Source organism: Dictyostelium purpureum (assembly GCF_000190715.1).
Source record: "Dictyostelium purpureum unplaced genomic scaffold DICPUscaffold_140, whole genome shotgun sequence".
NCBI classification, from domain to species: domain Eukaryota; phylum Evosea; class Eumycetozoa; order Dictyosteliales; family Dictyosteliaceae; genus Dictyostelium; species Dictyostelium purpureum.
The window spans coordinates 48,288-71,872 of NW_003519477.1; the positions used below are offsets into that span (position 1 = coordinate 48,288).

At 25.6% G+C, this 23,585-nt stretch overlaps 11 protein-coding genes across 11 annotated transcripts; 4 read left to right on the forward strand and 7 right to left on the reverse strand.

Moving 5' to 3' along the window:
• Positions 1 to 1,897: 1,897 nt before the first annotated feature.
• Positions 1,898 to 3,157, reverse strand: DICPUDRAFT_152871 (uncharacterized protein; the record flags this gene model as incomplete). Its single annotated transcript, XM_003288575.1, has 3 exons — positions 1,898 to 2,287; positions 2,394 to 2,748; positions 2,991 to 3,157. 3 exons carry the CDS (start codon positions 3,155 to 3,157, stop codon positions 1,898 to 1,900), a joined length of 912 nt encoding a protein of 303 aa, XP_003288623.1.
• Positions 3,158 to 3,839: 682 nt separating this feature from the next.
• On the reverse strand, positions 3,840 to 4,347 carry DICPUDRAFT_94694 (uncharacterized protein). The gene is made up of 2 exons (XM_003288576.1): positions 4,196 to 4,347; positions 3,840 to 4,094 (listed from the first exon to the last, which is right to left on the reverse strand). Exons 1-2 carry the CDS (start codon positions 4,290 to 4,292, stop codon positions 3,910 to 3,912), a joined length of 282 nt encoding a protein of 93 aa, XP_003288624.1. The 5' UTR covers positions 4,293 to 4,347; the 3' UTR covers positions 3,840 to 3,909.
• Positions 4,348 to 5,485: 1,138 nt separating this feature from the next.
• Positions 5,486 to 7,738, forward strand: DICPUDRAFT_79406 (uncharacterized protein; the record flags this gene model as incomplete). The annotated part of the gene is made up of 1 exon (XM_003288560.1): positions 5,486 to 7,738. The coding sequence occupies one exon, from the start codon at positions 5,486 to 5,488 to the stop codon at positions 7,736 to 7,738; it is 2,253 nt and encodes a 750-aa protein (XP_003288608.1).
• A 12-nt stretch (positions 7,739 to 7,750) lies between these two features.
• On the reverse strand, positions 7,751 to 8,850 carry DICPUDRAFT_55529 (uncharacterized protein; the record flags this gene model as incomplete). The annotated part of the gene is made up of 2 exons (XM_003288577.1): positions 7,751 to 8,202; positions 8,279 to 8,850. The coding sequence occupies 2 exons, from the start codon at positions 8,848 to 8,850 to the stop codon at positions 7,917 to 7,919; spliced, it is 858 nt and encodes a 285-aa protein (XP_003288625.1). The 3' UTR covers positions 7,751 to 7,916.
• Positions 8,851 to 12,364: 3,514 nt separating this feature from the next.
• On the forward strand, positions 12,365 to 12,592 carry DICPUDRAFT_23687 (uncharacterized protein; the record flags this gene model as incomplete). Its single annotated transcript, XM_003288561.1, has 1 exon — positions 12,365 to 12,592. A coding segment is annotated over one exon (228 nt), but the record flags the coding sequence as incomplete, so codon positions are not given.
• A 442-nt stretch (positions 12,593 to 13,034) lies between these two features.
• DICPUDRAFT_88126 (uncharacterized protein) lies at positions 13,035 to 13,729 on the reverse strand (the record flags this gene model as incomplete). The annotated part of the gene is made up of 4 exons (XM_003288578.1): positions 13,035 to 13,130; positions 13,213 to 13,499; positions 13,582 to 13,645; positions 13,727 to 13,729. The coding sequence occupies 4 exons, from the start codon at positions 13,727 to 13,729 to the stop codon at positions 13,035 to 13,037; spliced, it is 450 nt and encodes a 149-aa protein (XP_003288626.1).
• A 2,655-nt stretch (positions 13,730 to 16,384) lies between these two features.
• Positions 16,385 to 17,178, forward strand: DICPUDRAFT_92128 (uncharacterized protein). Its single transcript, XM_003288562.1, has one exon. It carries the CDS (start codon positions 16,655 to 16,657, stop codon positions 17,117 to 17,119), a length of 465 nt encoding a protein of 154 aa, XP_003288610.1. The 5' UTR covers positions 16,385 to 16,654; the 3' UTR covers positions 17,120 to 17,178.
• Positions 17,179 to 17,228: 50 nt separating this feature from the next.
• On the reverse strand, positions 17,229 to 18,190 carry DICPUDRAFT_152878 (uncharacterized protein; the record flags this gene model as incomplete). The annotated part of the gene is made up of 2 exons (XM_003288579.1): positions 17,229 to 17,454; positions 17,538 to 18,190. The coding sequence occupies 2 exons, from the start codon at positions 18,188 to 18,190 to the stop codon at positions 17,229 to 17,231; spliced, it is 879 nt and encodes a 292-aa protein (XP_003288627.1).
• Positions 18,191 to 18,431: 241 nt separating this feature from the next.
• DICPUDRAFT_34340 (uncharacterized protein) lies at positions 18,432 to 19,658 on the forward strand (the record flags this gene model as incomplete). The annotated part of the gene is made up of 5 exons (XM_003288563.1): positions 18,432 to 18,542; positions 18,620 to 18,747; positions 18,831 to 19,018; positions 19,090 to 19,456; positions 19,484 to 19,658. Coding segments are annotated over 5 exons (969 nt in total), but the record flags the coding sequence as incomplete, so codon positions are not given.
• Positions 19,659 to 19,927: 269 nt separating this feature from the next.
• Positions 19,928 to 20,599, reverse strand: DICPUDRAFT_152880 (uncharacterized protein; the record flags this gene model as incomplete). Its single annotated transcript, XM_003288580.1, has 1 exon — positions 19,928 to 20,599. The coding sequence occupies one exon, from the start codon at positions 20,597 to 20,599 to the stop codon at positions 19,928 to 19,930; it is 672 nt and encodes a 223-aa protein (XP_003288628.1).
• Positions 20,600 to 20,741: 142 nt separating this feature from the next.
• Positions 20,742 to 23,341, reverse strand: DICPUDRAFT_152881 (uncharacterized protein; the record flags this gene model as incomplete). The annotated part of the gene is made up of 3 exons (XM_003288581.1): positions 20,742 to 22,379; positions 22,465 to 22,557; positions 22,634 to 23,341. Coding segments are annotated over 3 exons (2,439 nt in total), but the record flags the coding sequence as incomplete, so codon positions are not given.
• Positions 23,342 to 23,585: the final 244 nt, after the last annotated feature.

A 23,585-nucleotide genomic window follows, 5' to 3' on the forward strand; every position in this document is an offset into this window, starting at 1 on the left:
ACCCTATCTGGTGCTATATGTCTTTTTCTGAGTGGGAGTGTTGAGATGCCTATGTCTTTAAATGTTGGATTATTACAACTCGATAAACTATCTGTCCCTCAACTTATACTCCTACTATTATTATTTATACTATTTATATTAGAACTATTGGTTTTATTCCAATTACGCCGCTATTATCATTATTATTATTATTATTATTATTATTATTATTAATATTATTATTAATATTATTATTATTATCATTATCAATAGTATTAATATTAGTTTTTTCTTCGCTTATAGTTTCATGAATGGTAGTAGTAGTGGTGGTAGTGGTTGTTGAGGTTGATGTTGAGGTTGTAATGCTATTACCATTATTATCATCTTTTTTGCTTAAACCATTGATTGTAGGTTCCTCCTGTTCTTGATGTGGTGAAGGTGGTAAGGGTGGTGGTGAAGGTGGAGGTGGTATAGAGTCATCATCTGTCTCCATTTCCTGAGGTAAATCATCAGAATCCAGTTCGTTTCTATAAATATTGTAATGATGATTTAAATCCTCATCTTCTATATTATGTGAGTATGAGTGTGGTTGATATGTATCTGTATCGATGTTATCAATTTGGTGATTTAAATTAATTGTGTTTGAAGGATCGTAAGGTATTATCGTTGATGTTTTGTCACCTGATTCTGAAATTGCGTTAATTAAAGAGTCTGATAAAGTTGGTGGTAAAATTTCACAATCATTATAATTCATATCTAAAAATTTAAAAAAAAAAAGAAAGTTTTAGTATGAAATTTTTAATTTTTTATAGGAATAATTTCCTCTATCTTTTTTTTTTTTATGCTATTACTGAACCCTACCCTCATATGGATTTTTAATAATTGAAGATGTCTCCAGCTTTGAAAGCTGTGCCATTATTTTTGTATACTTTCTAAACTATCTATTTTTATTTGTGGTTGGAATTTATTTACTAAATCTATATATAACGTATAAGGGTGTGTCTATACCGCTATACTATTATATATATTAAACTAAATAAAATTTGATTTTTAACCAAAGCTATAAAAAAAAAACAATAATTGGTATGTGTATTTGAGTTTGCTGGTTTTTTCTTTTTTTATATTGTTTTCTAAACACTATAACTAACTATTATTTAAATTTGCCAGTTCTTCTAAAATTGTTGTATATATATGTATTTCTATAAAAATTTATATAAAATTTTTTTTTTTTTGAATTTTAGGTGTATTTCTTTGTTGAAAATAAATAAATAAAATATATACAGGAAATTTTAAAAATATATAAAAAAATAAAAAAGAACAAAAACAAATATATAAAAATTTTAATAATAAGAAATAAAAAAAAATAAAAAAATAAAAAAAAAGAAAAAAAATTTTAAAAAATAAAAAATAAAAAATAAAAAAAAATTGAAAAAAAAAAAAAAAAAAATTATAAAAAAATAAAAAATAAAATTTTTTAAATAAAAAATTTAAAAATTTTTAACCCCCTGTTTTATGCATATTAAAATAATACTAGTATTATTTGTTATATTATTATACAATTATATTATTTTTGTATTTGGAGGTGTTATACATGTGTGTGGGTTTGTGTTGTGTGTGTGTGTGTGTGGGTTAATTTAATTTTTTATTTTTATTTATATATATATTTATATATATATATATAGGGTTTGTGGGGGGGGGGGGTATTTAATAATAAAAAAAAAAAACAATAATTTAAAAATGAATTAAAAAATTTTAAATTTAATTAGAAAATAAAATTAAAAATAAAAATATACATTTGATCTGATGTTTGAAAGTGATGATTAGTTTATATTTGATGAGAGCATTAAAAAAAAAAAAATAAAGCAACCATTTGTTTTTTTTTTTTTTTTTTTTTTGAAACTTTAATTTATTTATTATTTTAAATTACAGCAGTTGGAGTATATTTTTGAGCCTCTAATGAGTTGTTACTTGAAAAGCCGGTTCCACCTCTTTGAAGTGAAATGATATCTTCGGGAGAATAAGGCTTTTCACAAATGTAGCATGCTTCATTTTTAAATTGATCGAAACATGAGCAAAATACATGACCACATCTTTTTAATAGTCTAATATGTTTGGTTGAGTTGGTAAGAGTCTTTTGACAAATAGGGCAACAGTATTTATTTGAATCGCTATTATCTGATCCCTTTATTGTGCTAAAATTAACGGTAATTAGTTGCTTGGACTTTAAAGGATGATTACCTTCTGGACAAACTGTAAAATTTTTTGGCTTTTCAATTGCTTTTTCTTTACTTTCGGGTCCTACACCTGGCTAAAAAATAAACTTGTGTTAATACTATAATATCCATTACTTTGTTTATATCTATATATTATGTTATGTTATACTATTATATGTATATAAGTGTAATAAAACCTACAATCCAAAAGCTATTTAGTTTTACTTCAGACTCTTGAACTTTATTATCTTTATTATCTTTATCTTTATTAATCTGTATATTTGGTGTTGACATTGATGTTGAGGTTGTTGTAGTTGTTGTAGTTGTAGTTGTTATTTTATTATTATTTTCTTCAGAACCAACTTTTTCTAGTGAATGTAAACTTTTTTCAAATTCCTTTATTTTTTCTTTTTCTTCTTTTTCATTTTTAATATCATTTTCTTCCTTTATTTTCTTTTGTTGTTGTTCCCATTCTTTTTCTTTTCTTTTAAGCTCTTTCTTTTGATCAATGAACGATGTTAAAATACACTCTTTACAATACAAGTGACCTTTATTACTGTTTTTTTTTTATAAAAATTATATTAGAATTTCATAATTTTAAATTATTATTAATAATAGAATAAAAAGTTAATTATTGTTTATTTATGATATTGTTACAAAGTTTATTACTAGAGTACTGTGTCGTTACTATTAATTATTATACTAAATACTTGTATATCGTTGTATATGCCATTATTATTATTATTATTATTTTGGGATTGTATAAAGTATTGTATCTATATATATATATAAACATACCATGCCATCGGAATTCTAACATCATTTAAACACAATGAACAACTGTCAAAATTCTTTATTGAGTCTTTTCCTAATCTTTCTTTCTTTGTTCCATATTGCAATAAACCTCTTTCATAATTACTAAATTTTCCACTATTAGAACATGAATGTTTTGAATGACGAGGCATATTATTTTATTGTTTTTACAATATCTATTATTAATTAATATTAATCTATTATTAAAATAAATATTTTTTGTAATTATATATCGTTCAGTAAAATAATTTGAAATTTAAAAAAAATTTAAAAAAATTAAAAAAAAAATTTTTAAATTTTTAAAATTTAAATATTTATAAAAATAAAAAATAAAATAATTTAAAAAAAAAAAAAGTACCTCCCTATTTGCTTTAAAAATAATCAATTATCACTTTTTATTATTTTTGAATAAAGTTAATTATAATTAAACTTTAATTTTTGTAATCTGTTTTTAATTTAATAGGGGGAGGGTGTTACGACATATTTTAAACCAAAAAAAAAACCTTGAAAGTAATAAATCATATTATTCACACCCATTATGGATAAATAAAATAAAAATTAAATTTCAAATATCACACAATAGGTGAATTTCTAAATAATTTAAAAACAAAAAATAAATTTATAAATAATGTTAAACTTTACAAATTATATTGTTATGTTTTTATTTTAACAATTAGGCCAAATGAAATCAGTTGGTGCTCAAAGGTGGTAAATATGGTTGAAAACTCAATTGTTGGGAATAGAAGAATAAGGTTTAATTTACACTGTATAAAATTAAAAAAAGTTTTAAATAAAAAAAAAAAAAGGAAATAAAGTTTTAAAGATGTTTTTTTTAAATTACAACAAAATGATTATTTTACTTATATTAAAATAATCAATAAAAATGGAATTATACATAATTTATTTAATTTTCAGCACCTTTGGCTTTAATTTCGCTGAGTAAGGCACCTTTGTTGTTTTCTTTGATGTGGGTATTTGGGTCAATGGCTGGTTTTGATCTATCGTTGGTGTCGGTTTTGTTTAAGTTGGCACCTTTGGAGATATCAGATAATAAGTCATCGTGGTTGTTCTTTTTGATGTGGACATCCTCTGTTGGATTGGGAAAAAAAAAAAAAAAAAAAGTTGTGTTAATTTAAAATGTTTGTTTTTATTGGTTGGGTGGCAGCGCACCACTATTAGCTAATACATACTGTCAATAATTGGTTCTGATTTATCAACGGTTTGGACGTGGTTGAGTTTGGCACCTTTTTGGATATCACCTAAGACTGGATTGGCAGTGGTTGACATTATGAGTATATATTATATGTTATAAGTTTGAAAAAAATAAATAATTTAATTAAAATGAAATGGTATATTAAAAAAAAAAAAATAACAAAATTTTTCAATATTTATATCCAATTTTTTAAATTAAAAAAAAAAAAAAAAAAAATTAATTTAAATCAAAAATATCCATTTATCACAAAAAAAAAAAAAATATTTTTTTATCAGAAATAAAACCTATTTTATGATAAATGGTTAATTTTTTTTTTTAACACAGCCAAACAAAACCCACACAAGTTTTTTTTTTTTTTATAAAACTATATTTAACCATCCCAAAAAAAAAAAAATTAATAATAATAATAAAGAAAGAAAATCCAATAATAAAAAAAAAAAAAAAAAAAAAAAAAAAAAAATATATTTTATTTTAAAAAAAGTTCATTATTAATAATTGTTTCATGTTATTATTGTTTTATTATTTTATTGTTTTATAATTTTATTATATTATTTTTTATTATTATATTATTTTTTATTATTATTATTTTTATTATTATCAATACATTTTTTTTGATAAATTTTTTTTATAATTTTTAATAATGGGGCTTTTGGGCTAATTTTTAAGTTTAAAAAAATTAATTTTGCATTTGTTGATCTAAATTAGGTTTTTAATTTTTTAAAATTTCCCACACATAAATTTTGAAATCAATTTAAATAATGATGATTCATAAAATTTTCTTATAAACTATGGAAATAATAGTTGAATTTTATTTTTATAAATAAATAATTATTTATTTATATATTTATATATATTTTATTAAAATTTTATTAAAATATATATAAACTATAGTTTATTTAAATTGATCAACAAAAAAAAAAAAAAAACAAAAAAAAAGAAAAAAAAATATTTTTCCTAAATAAACTGGGATTTTTCTCCATTTTTACTCATTTTAAATATTTGAGTATAGCTAAATTCAAATATATTACCCATAAAATTAATTATTTTTTTTTTATTTTTTTTTTATTTTTTTTAAAATTTTTTTTTCATTTTTATTTTCATTTTTTCAATTTATTTTAAATTTTTTTAGTATTATTTTTAAATTTAATAATAATATAATTATATTTTTGTTTTAGAAATATAAAATATTAAACAGAACCCTACTCTAAAACTTAAACAAAAAAAAAAAAAAAAAAAAAAAAAAAAAAATTTTTTTAAAGTCCAAATCATGAAAAGAGTGCCAATATTTAAATTATCAACATCAACATTATTTCAACAAGATTATAAATTAGAGGTATTGACCAATGGTATAGTTTCAACACCAACTATTGTTAGCAGTAATTTGGCACCAGGAGGCACACCAACCAAATCTCCTCAACCACAAACTTTATCAAATAATAATAATAATAATAATATTGATATAAATACCAGCACTACCACTACTACAACAACAAATAATAGCAATGATACCACTTCATTTAACCATCTTTGTACTACATGTATAGTTAGCTTTACAGATAGAGAATTAAGAAATGCACATTATAAATCAGGAGTACACAGATATAATTTAAATTTACGTGTGTCACATATGGCACCAGTTTCAGAAGAAGAATATAATACATTACTTAATACTATTAAACAGTGGCACAAACAAGATGTATTAAATAAAAACAATAGTCCAGAAGAAGCTGAAAACAGTGGCAGCGAATCAGAGGATGATAGTTTTGGATCATCGTCAGATGATTCATCTGATGAAGAGTATCTTTTAAGAAAGAATAATGTTTCAGAAAACCCAGATCTTTATGACGAGGAGTACTATTATAAAACTCAAGGTTACCAATTTTATGACAATAATGTCGAAATGAACGATCCAAAAGTTAAAATTATTCAAAAAGATTTAAAATTACAAATTTCAGTTTGGAGATGTCTATTGGGTCCATCTTCAATGTTTAAAAACCTATCACAAGCTCAGGATCAATCGATTCAACAAAAGCAATTACTCGACCAAATTATAAGCAATTTTAAGAAATATGTTTTGTCAAAAGATTTGAAATGGGTGGTTTTATTATGCTCTGGTGGCAGATTTGCAGGTGCTGTATATAGCGCAGGTAAATGCATAGATCATAAAACTTTCCATCGTTATACCATGAGAAAGAAGCAAGGTGGTGCTCAATCAACTAAAGACAATCAAAGTGGTAACAAGAAATCTGCTGGTGCTGGTATGCGTCGTTATAATGAAAAGCGTCTCAAGGAGGAGGTATTTGAATTAATGGAATCATGGAAACAACATTTCAAAGAGTGTTCACATATTTTCGTTTTTGCACCAAAAGGTAACACTAGAGATATTCTTTTCCCACCACAAAGTTTCCTTTCAGTTGAGGACGAAAGAATCAGAACCATCCCATTCCCAATTATCAGACCAACCTTTTCTGAAGCTCAAAGAGTATCAACTTGGATCAGTTCAGCCGATATAGAGTTATTTGATGAAGAAAAGTTACAATTAGAAAAAGAAGAACAAGAAAAAAGACAAAAAGAAAGACAAGAAAGATTAGAGCAAGAGCAGAAACTAAAAGAAAAAGAAAAGAGAAGAAAAGAGTATCAAAATAAAAATGAAAAGGAATTAGATGAACAAAGAGAATTGGAAGAGAAGTCCAGTTATGATAACGATCGATTGTTTGTTGCTTGTAGAGAACGTGATTTGGCCAAAGTTAAATATCTTATCGAGCAAGATAGTTCTTATGAAATTCCTGTGCCCAATGAAGAAAAGAAAGAGTTATTAATTGCACCAGTCTTTATTGCTATCGATAATTCAGATATTAAAATGGCATCATATCTTTTAGATCAATTCCCATCCGATATCAATTTATTAAATCCTCGTTGGGACTATGTAACCTGTCTTCATAGAGCTGCATCAAAAGGAAATTGCCAAATGATCGAGCTCTTATTGAATAAGGGTGCCGATCCAACAGTTGTAGGTGGTTTACATCCAGAGACACCCTACGATAGTTCAAGTGACCAAAAAACAAGAGATACATTTAGAGAGTGGGCAGGTGACCATCTCGATAAATGGGACTATACAAGAGCCCATATAGTTCCATTGACCAAACAAATGAAACAAGAAAAAGATGAAAAGAAAAAACAAAAAAGAAAGCAACAAAGAGAAAAGGAAAAAACTAAAAAGCAACATGGAAGAGAAGAAAAAGAAAAACAAACTGAACAGGATAAATTAAAATCAGAAAAATTAGACGAGATCAACTTGGTCGATCAATTACAAAGATCAAAAATTTCAAAAGAATCCCAATTATCAAGTAGAGAACGTAGAGCGCTTGCTGCTGAACAAAGAACATCTGGTGCAAATTTAAAAAACTGCGATTTTTGTAATTTATTTATTTTAGGTATACCTTTCGAAAGATTAAATTATAAATATTGCAGCACATTATGTTGTTTAAATCATAAAAAAAAATTAGAAAGTAATAAATAAATAAAAAAATATATTTATATACAATAAAAAGTTTTTATTTGTTCTTATTAGTAAGGCTTTAAATAATTTAAATTAATAAATTATTATTTAAAGAGTTTTCGTAATTATATTTTAACTATAAATTGGTTTAATATGTTGTTATTATTTAAAGTCATATGTTTTTCTGTATTAGGAGTAATTAAGAAATATTTGGAACCCAAAGCCATTTCCTGCACTTTTTCGATCCACAATGACATGGTATAGCACCCTCGATTTCATTAAGATGTTCAATACCAATGGGTAATTCATAACAATAGTCAAAGGTAAGTTCTTCGCCCTCTCTGATAACTTTGGAGCTAAAAAATGAAATTCTTGCTCTTGAACCTTCTATTCTTTGATCAAAAAAGAAGAAAAATTTCTTTAAATTTGGATCACACGAGTGATTTATAAATCTTGCTACATTACCATAAAAAGTTGCATCAATTCTATGTGGAAAAAATAAATTAATTAAACTATTTTTTTTTTTTTTTTTTTAAAAAGATATATTAATTTTATACTTACACTTCACAATCCTCCTTTCCTTTGTAGTCCAAATCATACAAATAACTTAAGCCGTTACTATCATATTTTGAACCACGACGATCTGCTTCTTTATGTGTAATAATTTCACCTACATATTCACAAACAAAACTATTTTTTGGAATTTCTATTACCGCTCTGACACTCCACCCCTTGTTTGGTGTTTTAAATAACTCTAATGGATAGGAATAATTATTTTGGGAACGTTGAATGATTCTATTCTTGCATTTTTCGTGAGAGCATTTGCATAAATTGTTACACTCTAAAATTGAATCTGAAACAGTATCAATGCCGCCATTTGAGTCATAGGTAATACCACTTTCTCTAATACATATACAAGTGTCACGATTTGAAAAGCAATCACCTTTGCAATCACAGCCGAAAAGGAAGCCTTCAATATCCTCTTGATTATGAATTGGTTTATGGTCACAAAATGATTTATCAATCCATTTAAAGTTGGTTAGAGTTTCGGTTAATGGTTGGGTATCAACTTCATTAACAGCCTTTAATGGATATGTATAAAGTCCTTTTGACACATCATTATCATACCACATTCTCTTTTCATTTGTGCTAGATGATAACCTGGTTTTCTTTGGTATGGCTAAACTATTTGAACTGCTGCTAATATGTGTGAGTGGTCTCTTTAATGATGCTGAGCCGTTTTCATTAACTGTCTGATGTGTTGTTTGCTTTTTATCGGCTAAAATTGGTTTATCACTTTCCCATGGATTATTAATTGTTACTAATTTCCAATACCCAAATGAACCAATCACTGAAACTAAAACATTTGATTCCAACATTGCACCCTAAAAAAATTAAAAAATTATATTAATAAAAGTTTTAAAATAAATGACATTAATTCTACAACTGCATACTTTTATCAAATTTCTAAAATTATTATCTTTTGGTTTTGATATACATATTAAATCCCAATGTTCTTCAAAATAATCGAGAATTTCTTTAATAAAGATTTCAGTACTCTTTTGTAATTGTGTTAACGAATAAAGCGCTACCCATATAATATTATCCCAAGTTGGTTTGGATTGATGTAAACAACGTGGTATATTTAATTGGCAAATCAAGCATCCATTCTTTTTACAACCTTTACCAATTAAAGATTCTTCTTTACTTGCGCTTACTGGGGCAGCTTCGAAGTAATGTTCAATTTTTCTTTTCTTAAAATTATTATTATTATTATTATTATTATTATTATTATTATTATTATTATTATTATTATTATTATTATTATTATTGTTTTTATTTTTAATTAAAGTATTTTTATAATAATCATATTTATCGATAATATTATTAGATTTATCGACAATTGTTATACTATTGTTATTATTATTTATATCTATATTATTAAAAACATGTGTTTTGTGAAGTCTATTAAATATATTTAAAAATTTTGATTCAATTGAGGTTGATATATCTGTTAATTTTTTCGAAACCTTTTCATTATTTGTTAATTCTAATGGTTCAATCTTTAATGACTTGTCAATATCTAATGAGTTAATTTCTTCTAAAATTTCAGAGTTTAGATTTATGTCTTTGGTTTGAAACTAAAATTAAAAAAAAAAAAAAAAATCAGTATTTAAAACCCCATAATTTTAATAATTTTTTAAATAGTTGTACTTACAATTCCATCTTTGACATTAGTTCTATAAATTTCGAAATATTTTTCCTTTAACTCTTTAAAGTCAGCAGAGAGAATAGATGAAATTGCTAATAGTACTAAATTATCAATTGGATAGTTTAATTCTTTAATGGTCAATTGCATATATTTTCTCAATAAAAAACTTTCTGATAAAGAGTCAGGTCTTTCTGATGGTGTTTGATACTTGAGTAAATGATGATAGTCTTTGACAAGTTCCATTTTTATTAAATCTGATGGTAAAATTTTAATCCATTCGTTAAATGGTGGACGTATTGATGATGTGACAGTTGTTGATGTGGCAGTTGTTGGTGTAAAGTTAGAAAAAGCTGCATTGGAATTGCTATCGATGTCAACATAAATGTTTTTTTCTTGTAATGTGGTTACAAAGTCTTTTGGTAATATGTTCAATAAATATTCAGGTACTGTGCCACCCAAAACTATAGAATATTGATTTGAAACCCTCTTTATATAATCTTGTTTATTTGAGGATTTATTATATGTATCTTCTTCGACCACCCTTGCTAATTTTCTTTTAGTCTCTAAATCCAAACTTTTGAAATATGGAACTTCATTTTGAAAACATGTAACCAATTTATCATAAGTGTTTTCTCTATGATCGTTTGAAATATTTTCTGAATTATCATCCTTTTCAACTTGACTTCTTTTTCTTGCAGTTCTAGGTTGTGGTTTTATCGGTTCCTGTCGCTGTTTAATTAATTTTACCTTTTCTTTGAAATCCTCTAATCTTTTATCATTTAAATCTAATTGTTGACTCTGAGCATCTAATTGCTTTTGAATTTGATCTTGTTCTAGGCATAGCTTGGATAATTGTTCTAATTCTGGTACATCTTGGTAGGAATGTTGTTGGATGTGTAACTGTTGTAATTTTTGGATATTTTGGTATAATTGTTTTAATTGTTGTAAATTTTTTTGTAACTCTTGAACAAATTTTTCACAAGCTAATTTCTGCCTGCCATCAAAATTTTCTTGTAGTTTTTGAGATTCCTGTATTTGTATTTCCAAATTAGATCGTATTTTTTTTTCTTTTGAGTTTGAACTATGTAATTTTTGTAATAAATCCTGTTTAAATCGTTGAAGTGCTTGTATATCTTTTTGTGTTTGTTGTGGTTGTTGTGATGGTGTTTTTGGTAGTTTTTGTGTTTGTGTTTGTGGTTGAGGAAGAGGCTTTTGTTGGGCTTGTGGTTGGTTTAATGGTTGTGGTGGTAATTGTTTTTGTTGAGTGGGTAGCTGAGGTTTCTTTTGTTTACTATTTATTGGGGACTTTGATATTGGCTGTGGTGGAGGTTGTTTTTGAATTGTTTGTGTGAGTGGCTGTGGAGGTTGTTTTGGAGGAGATTGATGAATTGGTTGCGGTAGAAGTTTTTGAGGAGATTGTTGATTAGGTTGGGGTAATTGCTTCTGGGTAATTTGTTGAGCTGGATGCTGTAAAACTACGCTTGGTGTTGTTTTTAAATTATTATCACTCTCTGCAGCAACTCTTTTTTTATTATCTATTTGTTCTTTTAGCTGTTTTACCCTTTCATTGTACGCTTTTTCATTTTTTTCTCTTTTTTCATTGTTTTCTCTTTTATTTTTTTCTCCTCTTTCATACTCTAAATTTTGTAAATGTACTTTCTCTGTTTCTCTTTTTAAAATCTCTTTTTTATTTTCAAATTCTTTATTCGACATTGGTTTTATATTATTATTGTTGCTATTATTATTATTATTATTATTATCATTACTATAAATATCGATAAAAGGCGAAACAATGTCACTATTTAAATTATTGTTATTTATATTATTATTACTAATATTATTATTATTGCCATTAGAAAAGGGATTTATAAATAATGAAAATTTTTTACTATTATTATTGTTTTGGTTATTTTCGTTATTGTTTTCATTATCATTGTTATTATTACTATTGTTGGGGATAACGGATCTTAGTTTATTGTAAAAATAATTTCTAAGTTCCATCCTATTTTTTAATAATGCTTTTTATTAAAAAAACATGTTTAAATATTTAATATACAACAATTGTTACTAATGAAAAAAAAAAAAAAAAAAGTTAATATTTAAAAATAATAATAATAATAATAATAAAATAAAAAAAAAAAAAATAAAAAAAAGAAAAAAGAAAAAAAAAAAAAAAAAAAAATAAAAATAAAAATTATTAAAAAAATTTATTTTTTTTTAAAAAATTTAAATTCTCATTCCTTCCTCATTCAAATTAATATAACAAGCAACCAATGGTAATAACATTCCTTATTTAGACACTATACTATGTGTTGCACACAAATCCAAATTTATATATCTATATACTAATACTGAACAATATTGTAATAATTTGAAATACATTATAGGAAATCAAAGAAAAAAATTTAAGCGCCATCAATGTCACTATCAATGAAAGCGAATCGATTAACAGTGTTAAATCATGGATGGGCAAAAAAATTAAAATTACAACTAAAAATAATAGATCCATTATTGGGAAATTCTATTGTTTTGATAAACAACAAAATATATTATTAAATAATGCATATGAAGAAGTAAAATCACCAGATTCAGATTCATCAACTTACAGAAAGGAACTAGGTGTTGCATTTGTACCAATAATTCATATTGAATCTTGTAAAATAAAGAAAACTTCAAAGAAAAACAATAATAATAATAATAATAACAATAATAATAATAATAATAATAATAATAATAACAACAATAATATTAATAATAATAATAATAATAGCGATAATAATAGTGATAATAGTATAAACAATGTAGATAGTATTGACAATAAAAGCAATAATACAAATAATACAAATAATAATCAATAATATTTCCATTTAAAAAAAAAAACAAAAAATGCAATAAATCATCTTAATATTTAAACATAAACGAAAAATAGAATAAATAAAATAAAACATTTGTAAATAGTATTTAAAAAATATAATAAATGTGTATTATTAACAAAATATCTTGGGTTTCTTTTTTTTTTTTTTTTGTAAAATTACATTTATTTTTTATGTTATATATGATATTATTGGGAATTATATATGTATTTTAATTCATTTAAACAAAAGTTTAGTTGAATGATTTACTTGATTTAATGACTCTAACAAACTCGTCAACATGAATTTGACCATCAACAGTTTTGGCATCTTTTAACATATTATCAAACTAATTATATAAAAAATGAAGTGGTAATGATTAGAATTATGTTTATGAATTTATTTTTAGAATAAAAGAAATTGATATTTACCTCTTCTTTAGTTAATTTTTCGCCAATTGAAGTTAAAGTGTGTTTTAAATCTTGAATATTGGCATAGCCATTACCTTTTTTATCGAAAACTTTAAAAGCTTGTTTGATATCAGCTTCGCTATCAGAGTATTTCATTTTTCTGGTCATTAATTGTGCAAATTTTTCAAAAGTGACAAAACCTGAACCATCATCAACTTCTTTAGCCATATCTTTTAATTCTGCTTGAGTTGGATTTGAGCCAACACTTCTCATAACAACACCTAATTCTTGAATTGAAATTTTACCATCTTTATAGTCGATTATAAGAAACACAAATTAGTAGAGTATCCGATTATAGTGGTGTAAATACTGCTACAGTTGTTCGCTTACCTTTATCTTTATCGAATAAATTAAAAGCTTCTCTGTAGAGAGTTTGGGTGCTATCTTCTTTGGCCTAAAATGTTAAAAATATAATTATACAATAAGTATTAAAAAAATATTTTGACTTTTTTTATATATCCTGAATATCTATTACCATTGTATTGTTGTGTGTTTTTATTATAAAACTATATTACGAAAAAAAAAATAAAATAATAAAGATATTATATTTATTTAAAATATATATAAAATAAAAAAATTAATAAAAAATAATAAATTTGGGGGTGTGAAAAAATTTGATTTTTTTTTAATTTTTTTTAAAAAAATTTTTTTTTTGAAATAATAACTTTTTTTTTTATTTTTTATTTTTTAGAAATAAAAAAAGCAAATACAGAATAAAAAAAGAATTTATTATAATTATTTGATTAATATATTTATTTGATTTTTTTATGATAATTGGTTTTTATAACAATGATTGTAAATGAAAAATAAAAAAAAAAATAAAAAAATAAATCTAGATCGCAAATTCTAATCTAGATATGATTTTTTTTAAAATTATTTTATTTAAACTTTTTTTTTTTTTTTAAAACCAAAATAAAATATTATTGATAATACTACGAATTTTTGATGAGTATGACAAACCAATCTTAGGTTTTTTCCATTTACCATCCCTTTTCGAGACGGTGATGGTTTCGGTGTTCCTTTAGTTTTTGATTTTGGGAATGATCCATATTTATATAAGAACCAATAGGAAATACATACAAGAGGTTATGAAATGGATTATTTTGTATCCATTTGATCTAACATTAAATTGATTCTCTTTATGGACGATCAATATCAGTATTAAATTAGTTTCTGGGATATCAATAATATTATTGGGAAAGAATATTAAATTATAATTTTTTTTTAATTTATTTCCATTGAGTTTGAAAGTTTCTATTCTGGTTATTAAATTTCCCTTTTAATTAATTTAACTTTGGATAAATATTGTAAATTATTATAATTATTATGTGATATAATTTATATCCTTAAATTTTATTTTTTATAGACATATATAAAATTTTTCTGTTTTAAAAGACAAAAAAAAAATTGATGAAACAACCTAATATTATAGATAATCAAAGTTGTACACAATACAATTAAATAAGAACTACTATAGATATGTAACTTTATATTCTATTTGAAAAAATTTACCATTTATTATTTGAATTTTGATTATGTTTCTTAGTAATAGTATTTTAATTTTATACAACCATAAAATTATTTTTTTTAATAAAATAATTTGAATTTTGATTATTCTTTCATACACACAAACTTTTAAAATAATTTAAAAATGATACACACAAATACATATTTAGATAATCTTTATAAGATTTAAAATAATTTAAATTAAAAATTAAATAATATTTAATAATTATTTTTAAAAACTATTTTTTTTTTTATTTTTTTAAATTTTTTTAAAATTTTTTTTAATTTTTTTTTAATTTTTTTCAATATTGCGTTTTTGTTTTGTTAAATTTTTTAAAATATAAAATTAAAAATTTTATATAACTTTATAATATAATTAATAATTAATAATAATAGTTATTTGGTTGTTATTTATTTATTTATTTATTTAAATATAATCTTTATTTTTATTTTTTATTTTTAAAAAATGTCATTATCAAGTTTATTACCACAACCAAAAAATTTATATGATAATGAAGAAGAACATCCATTATTTCAACAAAAAACTAAAAAAGAAGAACATGTAGAAAAGGTTTTAAAAATTGTACCACCATATAGAAAAAGAAAAGGATATTTACCAAAGACAATTGAAGATTTTGGAGATGGTGGTGCATTCCCAGAGATTCATATAGTTCAATATCCTATGGATATGGGAAGAAAAGTTAAATCAAATAAAGCAACAGGTAGCAATACAAATAGTAGTGCATTGGTAGCAGTTAACTTACAAGTTGATTCCCATGGTAATGCAAGACATGAGGCAATTTTAGGAAATAAAGCAATGATACATTCACAATATAAAGATTTAGTACCAAAACAATTTACAGAGAATGAACTTTCAAGACCAGATGATCAAGAGATACAGGAAACTTTAGACCGTACTAAAAATGCATTGGAAAAGATTGTCAGTGGTAAAATTAGATCATCAAAATCCACCAATTTAGTAGATACACCACAAAATGGAGCAACCTATATTAAATATACACCAGCAAACCAAAGCTCATCAGATGGCACACAATCTAGAATTATTCGTATGGTAGATACAGTTGTAGATCCATTAGAGCCACCAAAATATAAAATAAAAAAGAAGATTATAGAGCATGGATCACCACCACCACCAGTCATGCATTCACCACCACGTAAATTAACTGTCCAAGAGCAACAAGATTGGAAAATTCCACCATGTATTTCAAATTGGAAAAATCCAAAAGGTTTTGCTATTGCAATTGATAAACGTTTAGCATCCGATGGTAGAGGTTTACAAGATGTTGAAATTAATGATAAATTTGCCCATTTCACCCAAGCACTTTATATAGCCGAATCAAATGCACGTGAAGAAGTTTCAGCTCGTGCTGAATTAGAGAAAAAGATAGCCCTAAAAGAAAAAGAAAGAAAACAAGAAATGTTAAGAAAGTTAGCAGAGGATGTTAGAAATGAAAGATCTGGAATTTTACAACAAAGAAACGATAAATATAAAAGAGATGATAGCAGCAGCGATGAAAGCGATTCAGACGATGACAAAAGAGCTTCTAGAAGAAGAAATAATAGTGATTCAGAGGATGAAAGAGATAAAAGAACAACTACATCAACTAGAAATAGAAGTGACGATGAAAGAAGAGACAGAAGAAGAGATGATTCTGACGATGAAGAAGATAGAAGAAGAGATAATAGAAGAGACAGAAGAGACGATAGTCGTGATAGAAGAGATAGCAGAGACGATAGCCGTGATAGAAGATATAGAGAGGAAGATAGAAAGTATAATAAACCATCATCATCATCAAAGAAATACTCATCAGATAGTGATTCATCAGATAGCGAAGAAGAAGAAAGAAGAGAAAAGAAAGAAAGAGATAGAATCAGAATGGAAAAGAAAAGGGAGTTAGAACGTGAATATAGATTAGAAGCTAGTGGTAAAAAATCAAAATTAAATAGAGATCAAGATCGTGATATTAGTGAAAAGATTGCACTTGGTCAAGCCAACCATACAAGAACTGAAGATTCAATCTATGATCAAAGACTTTTCAATCAATCCGATTCACTTTCAAGTGGCTTTGGTACTGATGACTCTTATAATGTTTATTCAAAACCATTATTTGGAGGAGCAGTTTCAAATTCAATTTATAGACCAAAAAATAATCAAGAAGACAATACTACAATCGACGATGTATTAAGTAAAAGTAGATTTGGTAGCAATACATCAAGCAAACCTCATAAAGAATTTAGCGGCACAGATAGATCAAAAGAAAGAACTGGTCCAGTTGCCTTTGAAAAAGAAAAGAAAAAATCAGATCCATTCGGATTTGATGATTTTAGTAAGAAAAAATAATAAAATAGTTTATAAAATAATAAAATAATATTATTATGTTTTTTTTATAATTTGACACTAGTTTTTACATAAATTTCTTTTATTTTTTTATTTTAAATTTAAATCTAAACTAATTTATTTCTAACATTTCGTCTAAAAGTTGATCCATCCAATTGGTTTCACCCATATTTATATCATTATTTTGATTTTGTTGTGGCTTTTGTGGTTGTGATGTTTGAGCCAAACCATCGGTAGATTGTGGGTTTATATTGGGGTTTGGTGTTATTGGGTTTGTAGTTTCAACTTGTAAATGGTTAAATGATTTTTTAATTGATTCTTTACAGATCTCCAAAGATCTAAAATAAAAATAAAAATAGTTGGCATGCACATTAGTTTTAAAGAAAAAGGAGTTTATGTATTAATTTAAAAAAAAATATACTTTTTTATAGTTTCATTGGATTGAAATTTCTGTTTAATTTGTTCATTCATAATTGAAAGTAAGGTTTCTCTAGCTTGGTGAGGTCTATAGCTATTTAAAAGGTGATGAAAATTTATAAATAATAAAGAGATATCATCTATTTTTTTTTGATAATTGGTAGGATTCTCAATAAGAGTTTCTAGTAATTGTAAATAGTTGAATAAAATTGATCTATTTAATTTTTTTAATTCTGCAATTGGTTCAATATCACCTTTGGGGTATAACTGCTTTGATCCAGATTCATCAAGTGATGGTAACATATCAACAGTTGAATAATTTTGACCAAATTGGACATAGTGAGATCCCATTTTTGGTGGTATTGGTGGGGGTAATGGTTTATTTAATTCTGCTTTTTTATCTTTTTTTTTATCTTTATCATCATCTACATTCATTTGTTGTTGGTCATCCTGTGATTGCTGTTTTTCTTCATTATTATTATTATTATTATTATTATTTGTTGTTGTGGTATCAATCTTTTCTTTATTTTCTCTGTCTTTAAATTGATCCTTTGTATAATTTAAATATAATTTATAAAATTGAGGTGGCGGAGGAAATGCTGATACATTTTCAATTTGCTGTGCTTGCTGTTGTGGAGGTGATACATTATTTTGCATTCTTTGATTTTTATTAAATTAATTATTATTAAAAAATAATTAATAAAAAAAAATTTTAAAAAAAAATATTTTTTTTTTTTTTTTTTTAAATTTATATTTTTATTTTTTAAAATTTTTTTAAAAATTCATTAGTTTATTTGTTTGGGATAAAAAAATTATAAAATGGTAAAGTAATCTTTTTAATTTTATGTAAACTACATAGTATATATTTAGATTTCTAACGAAATGTTCATTATTTTAGCACGGTGTATTAAAAGTTAGAACATCGGAAGAAAAAGCAAGAGCTCTTAAATTAAAAGAGTTGGAAAAGATTGATTCATATAATAAATTAGTTAAATCATTTGAAGAAAAGGTATGTTTTAAAAGATAATTTTAATATTCTAAACCACAACTGTGCAGATATTAATAAAAGCATTCGATTTTATATAGAGAGAAAAAGAAAATGGTCAATACGATGACCAATCACTTGCAGTTTCAAAATTAGTTTTGGTAGAAAATCCAGAATATTACACTATTTGGAATTATAGAAGAAATGTTATGAATCAATTTAAAGAAAAGTAAACATCATATAAAAAAAAGGAAAAGGAAAAGGAAAAGGAAAAAAAAAGTTTTATTAATATTATTATTTCCATTATTTTAGGGGTACTTCAGATATTCAACAAGTTTACCAAAACGAATTAAAATTTATAGAAGAATGTATCCAAAGATACACAAAAAGTTATTGGATTTGGTATCATCGTAAATGGGTCACTGTTAGATTAGATGATTGTGATTGGGATAGAGAATTAAAATTATGTTCAAAATTATTAAATTTAGATTTAAGAAATTGTATGATATCTATGAGACCCACTACATATAAACTATAGAATACTAATACCCACTTTTTTATTATATTATAGTCCATTGTTGGAGCTATAGAAGATTTGTATTGGAAAATTCAAAAATACCATTAGAGGATGAATTTAAATATACAACAAGCAAAATTGAACAAAACTTTTCAAACTATTCAGCATGGCATCAAAGATCATCAATTTTACCAAAAATTTACCCAGAACCAGAAAAACTATTAGAAAAAGTTTTAGAAGAATTTGAATTGGTCAGAAGCGCTGTTTTTACAGAGCCAAAAGATTCCAGTTCATGGATCTATCACAAATGGTTAGTTGCCACCCTCAAAAGCATTCCAAATAGCAATTATATCGATGTTTTAAAAAATGAATTGGAACAAATTAATGAATTAATTGAAATGGAACCAAATTGTAAATGTAAGTGAAAATTCAAATAAATAATAAATAGTATTAAAAAGATATTAAAATTTTTTTTTTTTACAGGGCCAATTTATATTACTTTATTATTAAAAATTGAAATTGGTGGATATGATAAAAATGAATTAAAAGAAACTATTCAAGAATTAATTAAATTAGATAATGACCACATTAACTATTACAAGCACCTCGAAACTACAATTTAAAAAGATATAAGTATAATAAATAAAAATACAAATTTTTTTTTTTTGGTAATTGGATTTTATTTTAAAAATTTTATTTAAATTAATATTATCGTATCAAATTTGAAAATAATAATTTATTAACATAAATAAATTGAATGATTATATATAAAAAATTATATATTTTTAGTTTTTTTTTTTTCTTTTTTTTATCTTGTTTTGGTGTTAATGTTTCAAATTATAAATATTAGTGTAATAGTAAGTGGTTTATTGTTATAAAAGGTGATAAATAATTATCTTTCGAGTTTACGAGATGAAGGTTTGATTGGGGCTCTTGCTGGTTGTTTGGTTTTTTCTCTTTCACGTTCTCTTTCACGTTCACGCTCTCTTTCTCTTTCTCTTTCTTTTTCACGTTCTCTTTCACGCTCACGATCTCTTTCACGTTCATTCTTTGGTGCGTTAGTGGTTGTGGTGGTTGAAGTTGGTTTTGAATCAGAGGTTGATGATGAAGTGGATGATGAGGATTCGTCCTTCTTTTTATTGTCATCAGTACTTGAGGATTCCTCTGATGGTGAGCTTGTAGTGGTGGTGGTAGTGGTACTTGATGTTGATGGAGAATCTTGTTTTAATCTTTTGCTTGGGGTTGATGAAACTTCATCTTCATGCTTTCTCTTATTAATTTCCTCTTGTGAAGCGTCTTGGTGTGGTTCAACTTCGTCTGGTCTTGGTGATGAGTGTGGTGATTTAGGGTTTGTTGTTTTGGTGGTTGTATTTTTATTTGATGATTCTTTTGTCTCTGTGGATTCTTTGTCTGATGATTTCTTTTCCTCTTCTTTTGGTGTTTCCATTTCGACATCTTTTGATGGTGATTTCTTTTCATCTTCGGATGGTTTAGTATTAGCAGTAGTAGTGGCAATTGTATTTTCATTTAATTCACCTTCTTCATCCTCTTCAACCGGTTTCATTTCTTTATCTGAGGATTGAAGTTTTTCTTTTTCAGACTCTTCAACCTTTTCTTTTTCTTCTTTTTCTTTTTCTTGGGGTTTTTCTTTTTCATTTTCTTGAGACTTTTCATTCTCTTTCTCTTTTTCTTCAACCTGTTTTTCTTCAACAACTTCTTTTTCTTGTGCTTTTTCTACAACTTTTTTCTGGCTCTTCAACTTTTTCTGGTTCTTCATCCTCTTTCTTTGGTTCAGCAGATGGATTCGATTCTTTTTCTTGAGATACTCTATTTGATTCTTTTTCTGAAACTGGTGAAACTGCTCTATTTTTATTTTGCTCTGGTGATTCTTTTTCGACTACTGCAGCTGGAGTTGATGGTCTTTCACGTTCTTCGACGATTGGTTTAATTGGAGTAGCTGATCTTTCACGTTCTTTTTCACGGTGTTGTTCACGTTCCTCTTTGTCACGTGGTTCTCTTTCTCTTAATTCTCTTTCCATTACTAATTTTTCTTCATCTCTTTGTTGTTGATTTGGGTGTGGTCTATTATTTTCGAATGGTGATTGAGATCTTTCAAATCTACTGTCATTGTTATTATTCATTATACCATTATTACGTTCTCTATTATTAATAAAGTCGAATCTTTCTCTTTGGTCGAATCTGTCATTGTTATTGTTCATAATTTCTCTGTCTCTTAAATCCATCTTGTTATTGTTCATATGAATGTTCATATTATTACCTCTATTATTATTGTTGTTACTATAACCTTCACGATCCATTAATCTTCTATCAACTTCTGGTTGTCTATTTACATTTTCTTTCATACCATATTGAAGTTGGTGAATATGAATGTCTTCTGGGTTATTATTGTTATTATTATGATTAGAATAATTAGAATGGTAATTTTGGTTATTATTTTGATGATCAATATTATTTCGGTTATTAAATCTAGCTTCGGAGCCAGATGCTATATTACTATTAAAACTATTATTGTTATTATTACCTTTATTTTTTTCTGTTTTCTTATCAATTAGACTTGAATTTAATTCGTTTGAAGATGGTAAACTTGAGTTATTTCTCATTTCTTCTGGGAGATGCGAATTAATATCAGCCAATTCAACAAAACCACCATTGTTTGCACCATTACCGTTACGTGCATTGTGTTTATTGAGATGATCGTTGGTATGGTTTGGTGAGCATGGTTCAATGATCATTGGAGTAATTATTGAACTTAAATGATTACCATCACCGTCACCATTTTCATGATATGGATCTTTGATTGGTTTACCAGAGATTTGAGCACGAAGGGTAGCAAGACGTGCTTGAATATGCTTATTGCCTGGATCTAATTCGGCGGCTCGTTGATAAGCGTCTAAAGAATCTGTAGTTTGACTACAACTTTCATAAAGAGTACCTAAATCATACCAAACTTCGCTGAGGAATGGATTAAGACGAATGGCTCTTGTATAGGCATCGAGTGCATCTCTATATTGATTAATTTGATAGTAAAGTACACCAATTGAACACCAAAATGTTGGATTTCTTCCATCTCTGTAGACTGCTTGTTGATAAGCATCATAAGCCTTTTTATATTTTTGTTGTGTCATGTAACATCTACCTAATAAATACCAACTTTGTGCATCGGATGGATCAGAGTCGATAGATTTTAAGAGTGAGGAAATTGCCATTTCTTGGTTTGTAAATTGTGGATTATGATGATATAACCAACCTAATTGTTGAAGTACTTTAGCATGATTTGGGTTATCTTTTAATACTCTTTCATATGCATCTTTTGATTTTAAATACTAAATTTTTTATATTAAAAAAAAAAAAATTAGTATTTTATTTTATTGTTTTTTATTTTTATTAAAATATATTTTGAAAACTTACATCTTTTTGTAATTCATGAACATGACCAATTTGGAACCAAATATCGGATGATAATAATGGAGTTGGTGGGACTTTAACTAAATGTTGGAAATACTATAAAAATAAAAAATATTAATATAAATTGGTTTTTTTTTCGCCATATATATTATTAAACTTTATAAAAACTTACATCTAAAGATTGGTCATATTTGCCTTGGTGTTTATATAAAACACCCAATCTAAAATAAATTTCGCTACCTTTTTCAAATTTACTATCCATTTTAAGTACAGCAGTAAAAGCCTCTTCTGCATGGTCATATGAACCATATCTGTCATATAAAATACCAATTCCGTACCAAAGATTTGGGTCTTTTGGATTTGGTAAATGATATAAAGCTTGTTGATAGGCAGAATATGCCTTTTGGAGGTCATCCATCATTAAATAACAATGTCCTAATGCACCCCAAACTTCTCCATTTTTTGTTTCGAGAGCAACAACTCTTTGGAAAAATTCTGCAGCTTTTACATATTGTTCCTTTAATCTGTATAATGTTGCCATTTGAGTAAGTGCTTTTATCGAATATGGATTGTGTCTAAGTGCATTGTCATAAGAAGCTAATGCTTTCTCTGTTTCATTAATTGATTCTGCATATGTGCCTAAATGAATCCAAATTGATTCATTCATTTCCCTAATTTTAGATGTAACATTTCCTAACTGATCAATTGGTTGACCTTGTTGTTGGCCTTGACCTTGTTGTTGTTGCTGTTGTTGCTGTTGTTGTTGTTGTTGTTGTTGCTGTTGTTGTTGGACAGCTTGTTGTTGTGCGGCTTGTTGTTGTTGAGCAGCTTGCTGTTGTGCTGCAACAACTGCTGCCTGTTGTTGTTGAACATTCATTTTCTAATTTTATATAATTTTATTGGGTTATTTTTATTATTTATCATAAAGAAAAAAAAAAAAATTAATTAATTTATTATTTTTTGGATTACTATTATTAAAGTAATGAAATTATGATGGTGTTTATTTTTTAATGTGATTTTTTGGTGGTGGTGGTGGTGTGGTGGTATTGTTGTTGTTGTTGTTGTTGTTGTTGTTTTAAAATATATACAATTGACCCGCCCTCTCATATATCTCAAATGTATGA